Source organism: Notothenia rossii (genome assembly GCF_949606895.1).
Source record: "Notothenia rossii genome assembly, chromosome: 4".
NCBI lineage: Eukaryota > Metazoa > Chordata > Actinopteri > Perciformes > Nototheniidae > Notothenia > Notothenia rossii.
The window spans coordinates 81998599-82017224 of NC_136902.1; the positions used below are offsets into that span (position 1 = coordinate 81998599).

At 40.9% G+C, this 18626-nt stretch overlaps 1 protein-coding gene across 1 annotated transcript in view; it reads left to right on the forward strand.

Annotated features, from left to right (window-relative positions):
* Positions 1-18181, forward strand: part of arap1 (ArfGAP with RhoGAP domain, ankyrin repeat and PH domain 1) — a 54593-nt gene extending 36412 nt beyond the window's left edge. Inside the window, exons 14-34 of the mRNA XM_079677832.1 lie at positions 939-1113; positions 1479-1613; positions 2104-2239; positions 2585-2687; positions 3385-3577; positions 3787-3832; positions 4096-4259; positions 5925-6137; positions 6870-6975; positions 7078-7225; positions 7598-7681; positions 7872-7949; positions 8116-8233; positions 8947-9060; positions 9143-9288; positions 9368-9450; positions 9847-9906; positions 12205-12268; positions 12635-12793; positions 14422-14459; positions 15356-18181. Of these exons, the coding sequence (XP_079533958.1) occupies positions 939-1113; positions 1479-1613; positions 2104-2239; positions 2585-2687; positions 3385-3577; positions 3787-3832; positions 4096-4259; positions 5925-6137; positions 6870-6975; positions 7078-7225; positions 7598-7681; positions 7872-7949; positions 8116-8233; positions 8947-9060; positions 9143-9288; positions 9368-9450; positions 9847-9906; positions 12205-12268; positions 12635-12793; positions 14422-14442 (2346 nt within the window). The 3' untranslated portion in view covers positions 14443-14459; positions 15356-18181. The remainder of the gene's footprint in view (positions 1-938; positions 1114-1478; positions 1614-2103; positions 2240-2584; positions 2688-3384; positions 3578-3786; positions 3833-4095; positions 4260-5924; positions 6138-6869; positions 6976-7077; positions 7226-7597; positions 7682-7871; positions 7950-8115; positions 8234-8946; positions 9061-9142; positions 9289-9367; positions 9451-9846; positions 9907-12204; positions 12269-12634; positions 12794-14421; positions 14460-15355) is intronic.
* The last annotated feature ends 445 nt before the right edge of the window (positions 18182-18626 follow it).

Here is an 18626-nt window from a genome sequence, read left to right on the forward strand (position 1 = left end):
AAATATGTGTCAGCTCACCAGTGCTCCACTAAAATAAAGCTTGGAGACTTACTGACCAATCACTATAAAATGGCTCCAGGTTACTTTGTTATTAAAATTGCATACAGAGGATTTAGAGTGGAATCAGCAAATGAAATTAGAAATTATTAACATTTGGAAGTTTTATAATAATAATAATAATACCCTCCACAGGTCCTATAAATCCCCAAATAATTACATTTTATATTTAAAGAAAACATAACAAACAAGACACACTGCATATCTTCTACTTGGCAGAGGCATAGCGGTGTTGAAAGGTACTGAACAAAGTAACCAATCAGAAAGCTGCACACTCTGGTTATGGAACAACAGGGCCTGCTCCAGGTTTGAACCAACCTCAACAAAAACACACACACACACACACACACACACACACACACACACACACACACACACACACACACACACACACACACACACACTGAGTTTGACCCCAGCTGTTTCCTTTGAAATCAAGCTGCCAGAGGACATGGTATCATTAAAGCCAGGTCAGCAGCTGCAGGACCAAATAACAGAAGTCATCAGTTTAGTATCATTCTTACTCATTAGCGTTTTTTATCTCTTTCTTTCTCTGTCATGTTATCTCCCTTTCCCACTCTGTTGCATTTTCCCTTACAAACCAGACAGTGGTTTAATAGTGTTGTTAAAGTGTCTCTCTCTTTTGTCTTACCAGTTTTTGGCCACTTAAGATTTTGTAATTCTATTCAATTGAAAGAATATGCTAATTTGACATCTGATATGATCATTTAGTATGTATTTCACCAGGCCTAGATAGTATTTTTACATATTGAATCTGCCCTTGACCTGCATGAGCAACACATCGTTGTCTCCATCTGCAATTTCTGTACATGAGAATTTAATCTTGTTTTGATTTTTATCTCTTTTCTCCTTTTCTCCAGGCTCTTCTTATAAATGTGCAGGGCAGTGACGTGCTGGAGACGTTGAGCCTGATCTTCTGTGGTGCAGATGTAAATTGTCCAACTGGAATGCCAAGTGCGCCCTCTGCTCTCTCCCTGGCCACCACACACACACAGCCCCTACAGGCGGAGTTAATCAGCCACAACCTCAACACAGGTACAGTAAGACATACAGCTTTTTTTTTAACTGATCAAACTATTTATTAAAGACGGATAACATGCATACAGTATTTGTATGTGGATTAAATCCATGATGATTTGCTTTTATACTATATGTTCTATAAGCTTAATATTTGTATATTTTAAGGGTATGAGAGTTGAGCGCACCTTCCTTATACTTCCTTTATGTTACATAACCACATTCCTGTCATACCAAGGAGTGTTGGGATGTATAACATTTTCCATTTAACTTTAACAGATGCACTTCTCCTATTTCAGATAGATTCTCAGTAAATGACAGTCTGTACAGTATGTTCTAGGTTTTCTCCAATAAAATAATTGTATTTTTTTTTTCTCCTGCAGAACTACCACGGTCAGAGCCGGGTGGAGGCATGGACACGAGACCTTACTTGCCAGCACCTTGTGTGTCTCACAATGGCTTCCTTTTCAAGACTGCATCCATGGCCCGGGCTATTACAGAGCGCAAGGCCAAAGAGGGTATTTACACACAATATCCAACACTAACACTTACTTGCACAGTAAAAAAGAACACATAATAACTCATATTCAATGTTTTTCATTTTGTTTATTTTTTATCCATTTACAAGCGTATGAAAGCCACAGATGAACATCTAAACATACAAAACAACGCAAAGATAATTTCAAAAGAATGTTCTTGTGTATATTAAAATTACACATGGACATCATATCCTAGTCTCTTTTTTGTTGTGAAGCCATCTTCTTAGTCTTACATCAGTTAAAAAATTGGCTTCTTTATTAGCACACAATGAAGTTAAAATGGCACCCAGAGAACAGACCTCTGCTGACGTCTCAAGCCCTATTTTGCAACTTTAAAGTGTTTATTTGTTGTCCTTGGCCTGTGAACAGAAAATGTAACATCCTTGATGGAGGTAACTGCAGTCATTTGTATTATTATAATTATTCATATTCTCTCTATTTCTTCATCTCTATTGTTCCCTTCATGTAGAGTTCAGTCGTCGCTGGTGCACGCTGAATGATGGCACCTACAGCTACTATGAGAGTGACAAGAACTCAAACCCTAACGGAGCTCTGAAGGCTTCAGAGATTGTCTGTCTGGCTGTTGACCCACTTTATAGACATGGGTACACACTCACTCACTCACTCACTCACTCACTCACTCACTCACTCACTCGCTCACAGACACACACACACACACACACACACACACACACACACACACACACACACCAATCCATTATCCCTTCATTTTAATGTCTGTATTAAATTACTTTTATTAAATACAAACTGAAATAATATGCATAACCAAAACTGAATACGCATGTTATTGTACGTATTCATCTGTCAGGTGAAACCAAATACACGTCTGGCATGACCATTTTTTTTACACCAAATGACATCCTTTACAGTATCACATCAATATCACTTTCTGTATCAATTTCTCCTAACCCCTATTTCAAACCCATCAGGTATGAACACACCTTTGAACTGTACTCTGAGTCAGAGCGTCTCTATCTGTTCGGCACTGATGACCCAGACGGCCACAAGGAATGGGTCAAGTCTATTGCCAGGGTAACCACCAAAACATGTATTTTCTAGACCCTCAATCATATCCTTCTGTTTCTTTTCTCCCTAGGTGAACCCTAGTTATTCATTTTCTGTCGTGAAATTGCAGAGCTCTGATGCTTAAAAGAAAAATGTAGTTACAGGCTGCATAGTGATCAGGACAGGGCTAGTGAATTGTGACTTTTTCCCTTTGTCACTTATTTTCCAGCATTCTTTGCAGCTGATATAATGGTCAGCTGCATGATGATGTTAAATAAAGCAACTACTGCTGAAACTACTGGAAGTCAGTGCAGTATAAGAGTCAGGTTGACTCATAGTACTGTACTATTTTTGTAAAAACATGCTCAAAATCATGCATAACCTATCATTTTAAATGATATGCAAGATGCTGGATTGCCTAAATTGCATCTATTGGCTGTTTCTGTTTACCTGAGAATTAAAAAAACACAAACGCCAAGTTGGTAGATGGACAGAATATCCATGGCTCCTGAATGTCTAGCCACAAAGACACATTATCCTCTCATACCATTGAAGTACTTTACGAGAGCTTTAACCTTTTTTCACAATTTAATTAGTATTGGTTTTCTCAGAGAGGTTCAGTAATGCTCAGGCTGAAGTGCTTAAATCCTCTTTAAAAGAGGAGCGAAACAATAAATAATGTGCAATGTATTACATAGCCATAATGTCCCCGTTTCGTTTGTAGGGCCTGATCCCGGCCTCTGCAGAGCCGCTGCTGAGGTTAGCTTTTGAGCGGATTGGGCGGCTGAAGTGTAAAGACGGCTTGAACCTGCAAACATCCAAGGTGGGCTGGTTTGCTCTGGTGGGTTCCACACTTCACGCCTACCTGGAGGACAACCAGGGAGAGGAGATCCACCTCCGCAAACTGAATGAGCTCTGTGAGTAAAACACATACAGACAAATACGCACACAAACAGCACTTTTACTACATACTACACTGTGTACACATAGTGAAAGGGAAGTGTGCTCCAAAGGATTCTTGACAGAACAGTCATTTGAAAAGAAACCAGAAAGAAACCTATCAGATACAGTAACGCACAGGCATACTGTGAATAATAAATGATTCCTCTGTGTTTGTGTCTCACAGCAATTCAACAAGACAATGAGGTGCTTGTTCTGGTGGAGAGAGGCAGGTGAGCGGGGATATCAGGTTCATTGGGTTTGCTACAATAGTGATAGTTTAAATAAATGTTTGCTCCAGTGTTTGACTTCACAACCTGTTCCCAAATGTCAAAACGCAAAAATGTATTCTTTATTGCTACCGTCCGTACACCTTTTCAACGTGTTCCCCCTTACTCCCATGTTCTTTTTCCATCTTTTCTTCTCTTTCTGAATGTTATATTCCCTCTTTATCCCTTCCCTTTTCTCCTCTGTCGTTCTCTCTCTCTTTATGCAGGACTTTGTACATAGAGGGTGAGAGGAAGTTGGATTTTGCCGGCTGGTGTACGGCCATCCAGGCAGCAGCGGGGAGTGGAGGAGACACACTGAGCCAGCAGCAGCTGACGGAGACAGACATACCTGTCATGGTGCACAGCTGCATCGGCTACATCACGCAGTGCGGTGAGACACGGCCATTTAGAGAGTTACCTTATTCCCTCTGTTGCTCACTGTGTCAACATCCAAAGGCACACACTCATCTAAATGCACACATCCATGCTCCTTATCTTTGACACACACATTGGCTCTGCTTGCATTTACATCACAGGAATATATTCACTTGTACACAGTCTACATTGCTGTACTGTATGTGATTTTGGTCTTTTGAGGGCCTTACTGTGTGTGTGTGCACACTTGGCGCTTTCTATGTCTTTGGCCTCATGTGATTATAATGGCAGGAGTTCAGCCCAACGGACTTCAAGATAACCAAATAACTCTGTTTCACCTCCATGTCTCCATCATTCCTGCTTTTCTTTCTCTCTCTTTTGTAATGTTTTTTCATTTTTGTCCTTTGTCTGCCTCCCAAATCCACTGACTCGCTGTCTCTCATCTTTCTGTCAACCCCTGTTCCCTCCCTTTTGATCTCCTCTCACTCACACTGTGTGTGTGTGTGTGTGTGTGTGTGTGTGTGTGTGTGTGTGTGTGTGTGTGTGTGTGTGTGTGTGTGTGTGTGTGTGTGTGTGTGTGTGTGTGTGTGTGTGTGTGTGTGTGTGTGTGTGTGTGTGTGTGTGTGTGTGTGTGTGTGTGTGTGTGTGTGTGTGTGTGTGTGTGTGTGTGTGTGTGTGTGTGTGTGTGTGTGTGTGTGTGTGTGTGTGTGTGTGTGTGTGTGTGTGTGTGTGTGTGTGTGTGTGTGGCAGGCTTCATTTTGCTGATATCCTCTACTTTCTGTCTGAGATGTTAATCCCTCTGGTCAGCTTTCTGGGAAACCAGGGCAACTGTCCTCATTTCCCCATTAATGTGCTGATAATGGTCATTCACCATGACACCTTTGCATTGCATACCATCCTTTTTGGCGTTATTAAGTTATGAGGAACTGCAGTCACTTGGCCCACATCATCTTGTCCTGACAGGTCTGTCATAAAGGAACTACACTATGACCAAGCCTCAGTTGAGAAATCACACACTTGGTTGAAACAGGATTTTAGTCATGACTCATTGCTACATACTGTAAAGCAGCAGAGCCAGAACCCCTCTAGTGGAAATGACTTGCAAAGGTTCACACCTCAGGCTCTTTATTTTCTAATTTGATACAAACTTACACAAAATTGTAAACATATTTTAGTGATGGCCCCTCCATTAACAATGTGTTTGCAGATATTTTGCAGTTTTGTCTTATTTTTGATAGAATAATGTTTGAATACACATTATTTGACATCACTGAATAGGAACATCAAAGTATTAGTCTTTTTAAAAACAATACAGCAGCAGCAATTTGCATAAAACAAGAACAAATCTAATAACCACATATTTTGTCCTCATGACCAATCTCTAATGTTGCAACAATATTATGCATTGATCCTCTTATTACCCCAAAATAAGTCTAGTTTTGAGGTGGAATACACTTTATACATGCTGTCCATTTTAGTTTTGTATCATGATTTCAGTTTACAATCCTAAATGTAAACTCGGCTGTTCTGTTTAAGCAGAAATATGACTATCAACTTGAAGGAACAAGGTTTTTTTTAAATAATCAGTGTTGTAACAATGTGTACTTTCTCTTATGGTATCGACAATGGCCTGTGTTTCTAACAATATGTTTTTTTTGTGTGATTGTTTTGTTTTTCTTAGGCTTGACCTCTGAGGGGATATATCGTAAGAGCGGTGTGAACTCCCGTGTGGCCGCGCTGTGCGAGAGATTTCACCGTGACGCCCGCAGTGTTCGTCTGAGGGAAGGAGAGCACCAGGTGGACGACGTCTCCACCACACTCAAACGCTTCTTCAGGGACTTAGAGGAGGGGCTGTTCACGTCAGAGGAATCCAAAGCCTGGCTAAGTGCTACTGGTAAGATTCAGAAGATGGTTGTTGTGAACTGCAGTTTAGTCAAGCTGTGATTTCGGGATGGGTTTATTCTCAACAAATTGTTTTTCCTAAACCAATCCAGCCTTACGAATACATGTATGTTTATTTTTATCAGGTTTGAAGATACTGTTAGACATTTGGTTCCTCTCCAATATAATGGAGGTGAAAAAGGGATACGTCTAGTCTTTTTAGGATATTCCACATTCCTCGCTCTGGACTGTTTTACCGTCTTAACACTTAAGGGACTTCTTTCTACCAAAGAAGTATTCCCAACAGAATTCATGTTGCATGTCTGTTTACTTAAAGGTAGGTAAAGGGGGAATAAACTGTTCAAAAAGTCTTTTCACATCAAGAAAGTTCAGTCAAACACTTGAATGTTGTTTTTTGTACTACTCTTAAATATATTGGAAGCAGTTTCCTAGAGAGGCTGCAACTGCGTGACATCTTGTTTCATATCATGTTGAGCATGATTTTCAAAAGTTTGAATTTGTGTGCATGTGAGATCACAGGCAAAAATGTCTGTCTGTTTTTTCATTTCTCTCTCACTGTTTCTGTCCTCATTTTGTATATCTCTATCCCCTTCTCCCACAAATTCATTCTCTCTCCCTTTGGTTGTCATACTCTTCCTGACACTCTGGGATCTTGCTTCTTTTTAAAACCCCTCCGTATTCATGATTTTATCTTTCCTTCTCCTCTTTTATTCTCTTACTCAAGGCATTCAGGAAGAAAGCCAGAAAATCTCCCAGTTCCAGCTGCTGCTGAAAAGACTTCCTCGTGTCAACAAGGCTACACTACAAGCCCTTATCAACCATCTCTTTTGGTGAGAAACACACACAAACACACATTGATAGAGTATCATCTGGTATCTGTGTGCATGTCTGTTTGCAAATACCCATGTGTCTTTTCCCCGAATGTGTTTCAGCGTGCAGCGTTTTTCTGAGCTGAACCAGATGAACCTCCATAACCTGGCCATAGTGTTCGGCCCCACACTCTTCCAGACGGACGGGAAGGACTACACTGCAGGCCGCGCCGTAGAGGACCTCATACAGCACTACACACTCATCTTTGAGGTCAGACTCACTGCTCACTGTTCGCATGTGGGATGACAGGAGGGCAAAACAGTTTGTTCTCTAAGCTGATTGATTTATCTGAAGTGATGGTATCAGAAAACTGCAGACACAACAATGAGTCAAAAGATATGAAAGGGTGAGATGTCAACGAACATGAAATATCATACGGGCTGCAAGATTAAGCTCCAACAACTTTGAGAAACAGATAACAGTCCTATTTGATCATTTTAAGCCTAAAATTGGGAAAGGAAATGCCAAGGGAGTTGCAACCAGAGATCTAAAGAATGGCTTGACGCTGCAATTCAAGTATTATATCATTTGACATTTGATTCAGTTGCATGTGTGAGCAAATGTGTGTGTACTTGTTTGCAGGTGGATGAGCAGCAGCTTAAGAAGCAGCTGGAAGAGATCACTGTCATCATCAAAGTGCGAGAGACACTCAACACAAAGTTTCCCGTGAGTCACACACTATCTCGCAAAAACACTCCGGTCTTGTTTTCACACGTACAGTATATGCATGCAGATGTGTGCTGCAGTTGGACATTAATGCATTCTGTTATTTGTTGCCCTAATGCTGTTATCATTCTGTCTGACCCTTTCTGTCTGCCCGTGTGTGTGTTTGTGTTCATGCGTACCGGACACTCAGAGTACTGAACCTGGCGGGCACTTCATCTGTACTGTGTACTTGGAGGAAAAGAAGGAAACAGCAGAGCAACATGTCAAGGTGACCTGGACCTTTTGCAAATTACACAACATTGCTTTGCATTTCACATTCCTGCCCAAAACTTATCTCGTGACCCAGGGTAATAACAACTGCCTACATTATTGTTTAGCCACACTTTCTAAGGAGAATTATTCCTCAGGAGTAATTGTGTTACGTCGTCTCTCAGATCCCTGGTTCTATGACATCAGCAGAGCTAACCTGTGAGGTCCTGGACCGGCGTAACATCCGGGTTAAAGACAAAGAGTACTGGAACTGCTGGGAGGTCAGCGACAAGGAGGAAATGGGTGAGAAAGAGAGGACAAATGCGTCTCTCAAATACATTGCTTGTATACACTTTTGTACATTAGGTAAAGATTCCTGCCCACTTAGTTAAGAAGTTACATTTCTTTCAAATGAATATCAAAGATACAAAATGGGCCCTAAGCAAAAATAAAAACAATGACGCAAAGCTTGTGAAGTGCTCTCCACTCAACCCCAGCGTGACCTACACAAAGTGACACACAGACTCCAGAGGCAGGAAGATCATTCTCATTAACGTGACTGTGTCGTAGTTTGTTTTGAGCCTGGTATGTAGGCCATCTGGTTCCCCACCGGGAAGCCCGTAGGTGGTTTATTGAATGCCAGTAAAACTAACCTAACTTGGCAGGTTTCCCAACAAACTGATAGGGAAAAAGGAATGGTACAGGTAGCGGGAAAGAGTGACGAGAAGAGCAGGGGGGGAATTCTTGTTATAATCTCTATACTGCAGATATCACCTTTGGATTACAAAAGCTCTTTCAAGTTTAGTATGTAGGCGGGAGAGCTCAATCTGCTGCCTTTATCTGAAGCGACATTTGCAATTGTTCGCTTAAATAGAACATGTTTTCATAGCTACAAAACTGTCAATCAGGTTGTCAAAAGCTCAACCTGTTGACCTGAGATTTGTGAGATGAAAACATGTTCAGCATTCTTCAGATTCATAAACATCAACCTGTATTTATTGTCATTGCTCCCTCAGAACGCCCACTGCACTATCAGGAGCGAGTGTTACCCATCCTTCACTCCTTTGGCACCGACTCCCATCTGCTCATCAAGAAACACCTGGCTATGGAGGCGATGACGGTGTACCTGGGTAAACACGCAAACCCCCTGCCAACAAGATGTTTCCTCTTTGAGTTTCTGAGTTCTTTGTAATCGTTCATTCTGCCCTCCAGCCAGCAAAGTGGATTTATCCAAACACGGGATGATGAAATTCAGAGAGGAGCGAAGCATCTTGGGATTGGGACTGTCCTCCGGAAGTTTCCACGACCGATACTTCATCCTGAATTCCAGCTCTCTCAGAATGTACAAGGAAGTCAGAGTAAGATGAATAGATTCAATTCAACTTTGACATGTTTTTAATGTCACAGCTTTTCACACTTTCCTTCTGTCTCCCTCAGAGTAACCGTCCAGAGCGTGATTGGGTGGTGAAAAACTTAAAGGTCTACCTGGGTATTAAGAAGAAACTCCGTCCTCCTACGTGGTGAGCACATGCCGTGTAGCACTGATGTCACTTCTTATCCTCCTCACATTTACTGAGACGAAAACAACAAGTGGCTGCTGTGAATCGCGAGAGCTGTAAAAAAGATGACAACCCCATCCTGAGCTAACGTCACAATGAATCATTTTAAAATAACACAAACTGAAAAACATTTGTACAGCCCCATTTACTCTTGAGGGAAATGATCTAAAGGAATTTTCTATAAACTTTAATAATTAATATTCCAACATTTGGATCCGTTGCCTCATCTGGAATAGTGAATGGGGACTTCTTAACAGAATGACCACTAGAGGGCAGACTCAATACAATAATCATCATCTCTGGGACGTTTATAATTGTTAATTTCCTCTTTCTGTGTGTGTGTGTGTGTGTTTCTAGCTGGGGACTAACAGTGGTGTGTGAGAGTAAAAAACAAGAGAAGCAGGAGAAACAGCAGTGGTGAGTATCTGTCCACTCCTGTGTTTAAAGTGATGTATACCTGTAATACAAGACATAGCTGTCAGCGCTCATGTCGCGAGCAAACATGGTATATTCTTAACTTTTGACTTTCATTTATCTACTCACAGTAGTATCAGTAAGTATGACAAATAAAAACAAATAAGAGTTGCATTCCTTTAAGAGACGTATTTCCAGCTGTGCTACTTAAAGCGTCACACAACCTTTAAGCAGCCTTGAATGCAAACTTGTGTTTGTAGGCACTTTTGCCCTCAGTGGCAGCATGATCGCATTTTTCATGTGCATGTAAACATGAGCAATGTTAGGAAAACGCTAGCGGCTCCTCTGTAGGCACAGGAAACAGGTCAGGTCCCTGCGTGAGAGTTTGGAAAAGGAGGCATGTGAAAGGTCGGGTGCACCCAGGAGGGAAACACACATGATTACACCTGTAACCATGCCTCTGTTCTAATCCGTTCACGTATACATCGCTCTGCGTGTGTTTGGGGGCTTGTCAGTTGAATGTGTGTGTGCTCTGTGTGTTCATGTTACAGTGGGCCTCTGCTCTGTCAACAGCAGTAGACATCAGCACGGTTATAATGGGAGAGCTGTTTTCTTCACGCTGTAGGCAGTATCATCTCTTGTTTAAGGCTCCATCGCCATGACGCTCTCAGGAAAAAACACACTCACCTGAGAGGAAGAAACCGAGAGTGGGGGGGGGGGGGGAGATGTAGGAGAAGTCATGGGGAGGCAGTGGAAAGTGGAGAGTCAAAGCTGAAGGGGAGAAATTATGTACGAAGAAAGTTTTTGCATTTAGTGCAGGTAAAGGGAAATGAATGAGGAGAAGACTGGTTAGAGATCAGGCAGAAAGGGAAATAATGGAACATTTATGAATGAGGAATTACCCATGACACTCTCTTCTACCCAACTATACTTCAAGTCGCGTAGTTTTATGATGTTAACCCTTCAACATCCCCTTAAAACTTTCCAACACTTATCAATTATATCAGCATATTCTAGCAGTCACCGTGCTTTTGGAATATTATGTTCATTTCATCCTGTGTCTTTGTGCTAACCCATGATGATAAGGGGGCAGCATTTGTTCTGCTGCTGCTGATAATGGTCTATATAAGCGGTTAATTGCATAGAAATCAATTCATTGCATGGGAAGTGCATGTACTGTCGAACATTACTGAATAATTGAGGTAATCGTGCTGGAACAGGGGGACTGTCCTGTTTTGAATCCCAACATGCACTAATGAGCTCTGTTGGCCTTAAGTGTGTGTGTGTGTGTGTGTGTGTGTGTGTGTGTGTGTGTGTGTGTGTGTGTGTGTGTGTGTGTGTGTGTGTGTGTGTGTGTGTGTGTGTGTGTGTGTGTGTGTGTGTGTGTGTGTGTGTGTGTGTGTGTGTGTGTGTGTGTGTGTGTGTGTGTGTGTGTGTGTGTGTGTGTGTGTGTGTGGCAGGCTTCATTTGGCTGATATCCTCTACTTTCTGTCTGAGATGTTAATCCCTCTGGTCAGCTTTCTGGGAAACCAGGGCAACTGTCCTCATTTCCCCATTAATGTGCTGATAATGGTCATTCACCATGACACCTTTGCATTGCATACCATCCTTTTTGGTGTTATTAAGTTGTGTGTGTGTGTGTGTGTGTGTGTGTGTGTGTGTGGTTTGCCTAATCTCTTGACTGTGGCTAAATATATGTCTGTGATGCAAACTTTACCTTATCGTGTTTAGTCTGTATCAGTGTTTTGTTGTGTCTCAGTGGAGAGCATTTGAATAATCTGTGCTCATAACAATAATATCTGTATAATAACGGGGGCCTATTTATTCAGCAGCATGGCTGATGTCTCGGAGGGCTGATGTGAAGGCAAACTGAGAGGCATAAAATATGCAAGCACACACAGACTTTTCAGAGAAACAAATACACTTTTCATGGACACCGAGCGCTGATGATGCCCAATCAGTGTGTTCCTCTTCGTTGGTAGTTTAAATTAGGAAAATCACACTCTGTGTTTACGCTCATGGCGCTACAAGAGCCATAAGAGAGGATGTGTCAATTTCAGTTATTATCTTTGTCTCCCCCCCCTCTTTCTTCTGGTGCCTTTTTCTTAATGCCCCTCAGACCCTGGATGTCTCTCCGACTTCTTCTCCCCCTGGACCACACACACACACACACACACACACACACACACACACACACACACACACACACACACACACACACACATATTCTGTATTCACACAAGACCTCCTATTTTTATCACACTGTCTCCCTCACTTCGTCACTCCTTCATTGATTTGCAGGTATCTCTGCTGTGACACCCAGACAGAAATGAGGGAATGGTATGCTACTCTTCTCAGCATCCAGGTGTGTTTTCTCACGGACACACACACACACACACACACACACACACACACACACACACACACACACACACACACACACACACACACTATGCTGAAAGGCCTCGTTAACTGAATATAGGGACATTCTGTGGCTCAATTTAGAAATTCTGAATCTCAAATGTATTGCTGTTTTTTTCCACTTGTCAATAATCTTTTAAGACATTTAAAAAAACGTATGGTGGTCCTTAGCATCAGGGTTAATGCAGTAATATTAGATTAATTTGACCTCAACAAGATACTGCCATTTGACATGTTTTAGAATGGTTTCCTGCTGATAGTAATGTAATGTAAAATCTCTCCCTCTGTCCGTGTCCCCTCCTTATTAAAGCATGATGGCAACGTGTGGCCTCAGGACGGACTCCAGCTGACACGAGTGAGCCGCGTGTTGCCGGATACGCGTCACGGTAATGTGTCACTGATACCGCTGCGTGGCAGTGAGAATGAGATGCGGAACAGCGTGGCAGCTTTCAGCCAAGACCCGCTTGCTGTGAGTGAACCTACCAATCACGGGGAATAATCCGAGACCAACCAGGAAGCTGAATGTAAAGCTCCTGGCTCATCAGAGACATTCATGCTGAACAGGCGCTCACAATCCTCAATGTCTCAGAAGAGTGAACCAAATTGCACCGAGTATGTGCTAGTTTTGTAATGTGTACTTGACATTTGCAGAACAGAAGTTTATTGAAAATTGGACTTAGTTTAAATATTTGAGACGAATAATTGGGCCTGGCAGTTGTAAAAACATGCAAATTCTATTGTTTTTCAATATTCGTCTTATCTTTTTGGTGTTTTGAGTTTGGGATTAGACCTGTTCAGAATAAATAATCTCTGTTCAATGATTCATCTTTGATTTAACATCAAACATCATCTGAGTTCTCAAACTTGGTGTTTTTTTCCTCCAAAACTAGACTATAGGGCACTCCCTTGATGTGTTTCCTAGAAAAGAAATGATTCATTTGTGTCTGAGTCTCAACATCTTTAAGAATTCAGATGATGTGAAGAAGAGTAGACAGCTGCATCTTCATGTAGTGGGAGGTTTGGACTGAGAACCAACAAAACAGTCATTCTGGGGCGGCTCTGCCAAAGCATTGCTCTAAAACATCCAGGAAACAACATAAACAAAGGAAAACACATTTCTCCTGTGCCCGAGAGGAACACAAATTCAACTCATGCCCACAGGCAAGTTTGGTCATTACTGTTTCACAGCTCTGCTGCCCTATCAGTGTACAGAGTTGTAAACTTGGCAAGAGTTTGACAAATATAATACCTCTTGGTTTGTTGGACTACATTTCAAGTGCACTGACATTACACCAGACTTGTTCAACAACATCAGTATCACCCTCGCCATCTGTTCTCCGATTTCCATCCAAATCGAGTGCAGCCATCCAAAATAATTCACTGTACACTCAGTCTCTGTGGTATGAGACCAAATGTCCACAATATGAGGATGCATTGGTCTCTTCCGGCTGTTTCTGTAGCATCACATTCCCCTCAATAGTTTACCACTGACTGCAGCAGCACATAATAATGCAGTCTGAAGTTACTTCAAATGGCACAAACACAATTCCTGGGTTGTTGTTGCCTTTCAGATATTTGCTATCGATCCTCGTCTTTTCAATACACTGAGAAGACGAGGATTGTGGGAGAAGGTGTGATTGCTTTGGTGATGGGGCAGCAGCTGGATTTATGGCGGATGTTTGTGTATGTTGGAGTGGGGGTGGAGGGGGCTGTATATTAATATGGCCAATTTTCCCTGTGAAGTGAAAGAGTAAATATGGAACGCTGACTGTGTTTGGCAGCGTGTCTGTGTGTGTGTCAATGTGTGTGTGAGAGAAATAGAGAGAGAGGATGGTTTACTCCTCCTGATTATCTCTCTCTTGAATATTATGTTATTTGTTGAGACTTTCGAATGTTGATCACTTATTCACCACTCTCTTTCCTCTCACACTCTAACAAGCCTTTTTCTACAGACTTCTCTTGGGGTTCAGACATAACATCAACACCTGCCTGTATCTTAATGTAGTCCATTTCTCTCCTGTATTTTAGCCCCTCACCATCTTCACCCCTCACTGTGTGTCCCTCTCTGTCATAACCGCACTGTTGTTTATCTTTCAGCTGTTTAGAGATGTTCGATAATTGTCGCTGCAAGAAAGGTATGAACATTTAAAAAAGTTTGATTTATGTCAGATCTATATTCTGTGTGAGCTGCAACAAGCTAATTGGTTGATTTAAACATGCAAGTCTTCACAATAAAACCCGTGAATGTGGGTAAATGACGTAGATGGGAAATTAGGCTCTTACAAATATGTCTGTTTATTATACTATACCTATAGGCTATAGCTAATGCAATTCAATATTAATATAAATAGTCCAGCTACAAAAAAAAACACAGTGAGTTGACAAGGGAAACATTGCTCTCCTTTTAGTTAAAAAGTACTCCAGAGGCAGAAAAGTAAATAAAGATTATTCTGCTATGGCTCATCATTTATGCCTCTGAATATTATACTGTGCTGAAATTGGTGAATACATTGAATTGTAATTGAATAATTTATCATATAGGTAACTGAACAAGCAGAAATTAGCTGGTCTAAACTTTTAAAATGTGAGGAAAATGTATGGACAGATACATTAGTAAAGAAAACAATAGTTGGATTCAACCAATATACTGTATAGCTGATTTAGCTATATACGAATATGGAAAAATAGAGATGTCCACTGAAGTTGACACTTGAAGTTTGATTGACAGAGAAAGGGTTAGGCTGGTTTGTCGCATTATCTGTCAGGCTGTCTATCTGCTCTCTTGACAACTGCTTATTGAGTCCACATCTTGTCTGCAGTTCGTTGCCATGGTTTCGAGACAGGTAGTCTGGATGAAAACATTTGATTTGACCTTTCAGGGGATAAAGTGTGAAACTGGTTTAAGGTGCAGGGATGATGGCTGGGATATGTTAGTGTGACTCAGTATTTTGTATCTCAGTCTGCTGTAACACATTAAAAAGAGTACGATTTGACAGCACTTTGGCTAACTGTGGATTTCTGTCTTCTGAAGGGCCGACGGTCAGCCTCAGATGACCTACATCATCTTTCCGCCAATGTAATGGCCAGATTGACGGACAGTGTGTGTGGATTATCGACTGATACTGCCATCTGCTCCTTCTGGGTATGAACTGGACCAAAAAGAACAGACAATGAGGATGACATGTAAAATATAACCGACACTGGTGTCCCTGCACAAATGAATTGTCCGTGACTTGATGTACAGAAGCAGCAGCTGGGAGCGGTGGCACTCAAAATCAAAGAGCGACATTATGATGGACTACAATCACTCGCTTCCTAATCGATGTCCGACAAGACTGAGCCCTCTGTTCCTCTGCTTCCATTGGTCAGCGGCATGTGACTCAATCCCTGAATTGCATTATTGGACAAAAGCATGAAGAACATGCTGAGAAAAATGTTTAATGTATTTAGAAAAGACTTACAGTAGTGGGGATATTCTAGGCACTAGCATCAAGTGCTTGGCCATTTTTAAATAGTTTATTACTTGCATTTGTAGCTGAATATGATTTATAAGTTTTTTTATTTGAGCTCTTTTTCTGTACTATTGCTCATGAATTGTCAGGATAACCCTGCAGTTCAAAATTAAATATTTGCTATTGTAAGCAAAGCTGATGTCACAGGTGACCTGATTCTGTCCAGGGTTTGTTCCACTGGGACCAAGACTGAGACATGAGCGGTGATGGATACTGTCTGTTACTCCATTTGCCTGTACTGCACAAAAACATGGTCACTGGCATATTTGGCTCGTGTCCATTTGTCTGCATAATGTGGACCAGAATATGTGAACGTGTGCATTTGTGAATTGTTTCTGATGAGGAATGAAGGAAGAGGAGGTATGAGCTAAAAGAGTTGAGGGCTAAATAGCCTTTGCTTAACACTGTTTGAATATGTGATTAAATAGGATAAGCCATTGGTTTAGTATTGTCCTTTTAATCTGATTCAAGCACCTTAAATATATCACATTTCAAACCATAATCACTTATTCCAAACATTGTTCTGTGCTTTGGCCTAATACCTAATATTTTATGTTTCCGCTGTCTTAATCCTCAGCCCTGCATCCTCTCTTTTTTCTAGATATACAGAATAAATATACATACATCGGCAGATTTGTCATTAACCAGCAGTATTTATGAAGTTTTAGTTTATACATTTGTCACATTGCAATTCAAAATGTATTTTTATGTCTAGAATCTTTGCAGGAGCATGTTATTCTAGTTTGTTCGTCCAAACAGTGCAGGATTTCCTTTGAAACATCTGTAATACAAGAAAACATTAAAGTGCATTATAATCGTTTACCTTTCTTTCAACTTGGGTCCAAACTAGGGTTGCAAAATTCCAGGAATTTTCAAAGATGGAAACTTTCCATGGGAATAAACGGGAATTTAAGGGAATACACGGGAATAAACTGGACATTTTCAAAATTGAAGGTGGGTTCTTCATAGGGAACTTAAATATAGTTGGGGAAAGTATATTTTAGCATAATGTTGACTAAAACAAACCGATGCCCTTCAAGTACACTTCCATATCCATGCCATTCCTCAATCACATGCACATACTGTAGCATACTGCTTACTGCATTGCTATTGAGACCACACCCCCTCACTGTGCATTCCTCCATCACATGCAAGGATGATTCCTAGAAGTCATATTTAACTCAACATTCATGTTTTGTTCTTTAATGAAACAAATGATTGTTCAATAAAATAATTAAAACTTGTTCTGTTCTACTTACAAATAAATCTTTTTTATATTTATGCTTGGATATGATAACAATTCGATTACATTAGCCTCAATTCCAAGTTAGTTCCCATCAATTCCCATAATTCCCATTATTCCCATGGAAATGTACCAGAAATGTTCCGCCCCTTTGCAACCCTAGTCCAAACTCGTATATATTTTCTCAGAAGGAGAGCCATGAAACAATCTCTATAAACTGTATTAAGTGGCAACAGAGCCTTACCAGCGAGTTTCACCAACTTGTGTGCCACCTGTTGCAAAGACAGCAGAGGACGCTAGATGCTGTGCTCGTGAGAAACTCAGTTGTTTAGATAAATGTTTGGTTTAAGCGCAGTTAAATACGTGTCCACGCAGTTTCTGTGTGTATGAGTCTGTACAGTATATCGTTAGCTACCCTGTGAAGTAACGTAAATACACTATAGAAAGTGTTCCTTCCCCTCCATTCACTTTTGTCATTATTTTTTGTTTTCTACATTGAATCAAAGTGGATTAATCATACAGTAGGCCTAAGTCCTTTATTGACATGGATCAAGAGACAATTAGGTACAAATATGAAGCACAAAATACTTGTTGCATTAGTTTTCAGTCCTTTTAAATCAACCAGCACTGTCAAGTTGTATGATAAACGTTTTGGGATGAAATTAAGGTTCAGACTGTTCTACAAAGTTTATTTTACATCATCGCTAAAACAAAATGTAGACCTTTCTGATACAGTTGTATTTAGCAAAGATCGTTTTTACACCTGGGATACTAACACATATGTTTTCACTTTTGTGACATCTAAAATCACTTGCCATAGAAAGTGGACGTTTATCTATTATTAACAATATGTATGTTTTTATAGAATGTGTATTATATCGATACGTTGAAGTGTCACTCTCAGATCATTGTCTAAACCTGCTTAGTACTTCTGTGATTCGATGTTGTAAAACAATGGTTTAGAATAAAAGTCTAACAGGGGCCGATGAATACTTTTTATAAGCAGTATATATTTTGTCACTCTCTTCGTCTTTTCTTATTCTGTTTCTCAGCATTTGACTGATTTTGCATCAATGAAAATCTAATAAACACATTCAGCTAGTTTTGTGTGTGCATATTATGTCACAAAGTTCCCGTTACTCATGAGGAGGTTACCGGCCTCCAGCTCTGCTTTGCCCTTATGGTAATCCACTTGTTTTTCCTCAATGCTTTTATGAAATGTATGTGCAGACACATACACATTCAAACTTGAATGTGCCCTACAGGGAAAATGTTAACATATACACATTAATGTATGTACACACAAATATATAGGGGCACGAACTTTTGCGATGCCTGTGGGTTTCATGTCATGTCATGCTCCATCCAGGAACTGGAAGCCTATACATATGCTTCGAGGAAAAATGTCAGGAGTGTGTGTGTGTGTGGGTTGAGCACAGTGATCATAGGGAGAGCCCAGAGGAGGTGTCCTTGCTGTGTGTGTGTGTGTGTGTGTGTGTGTGTGTGTGTGTGTGTGTGTGTGTGTGTGTGTGTGTGTGTGTGTGTGT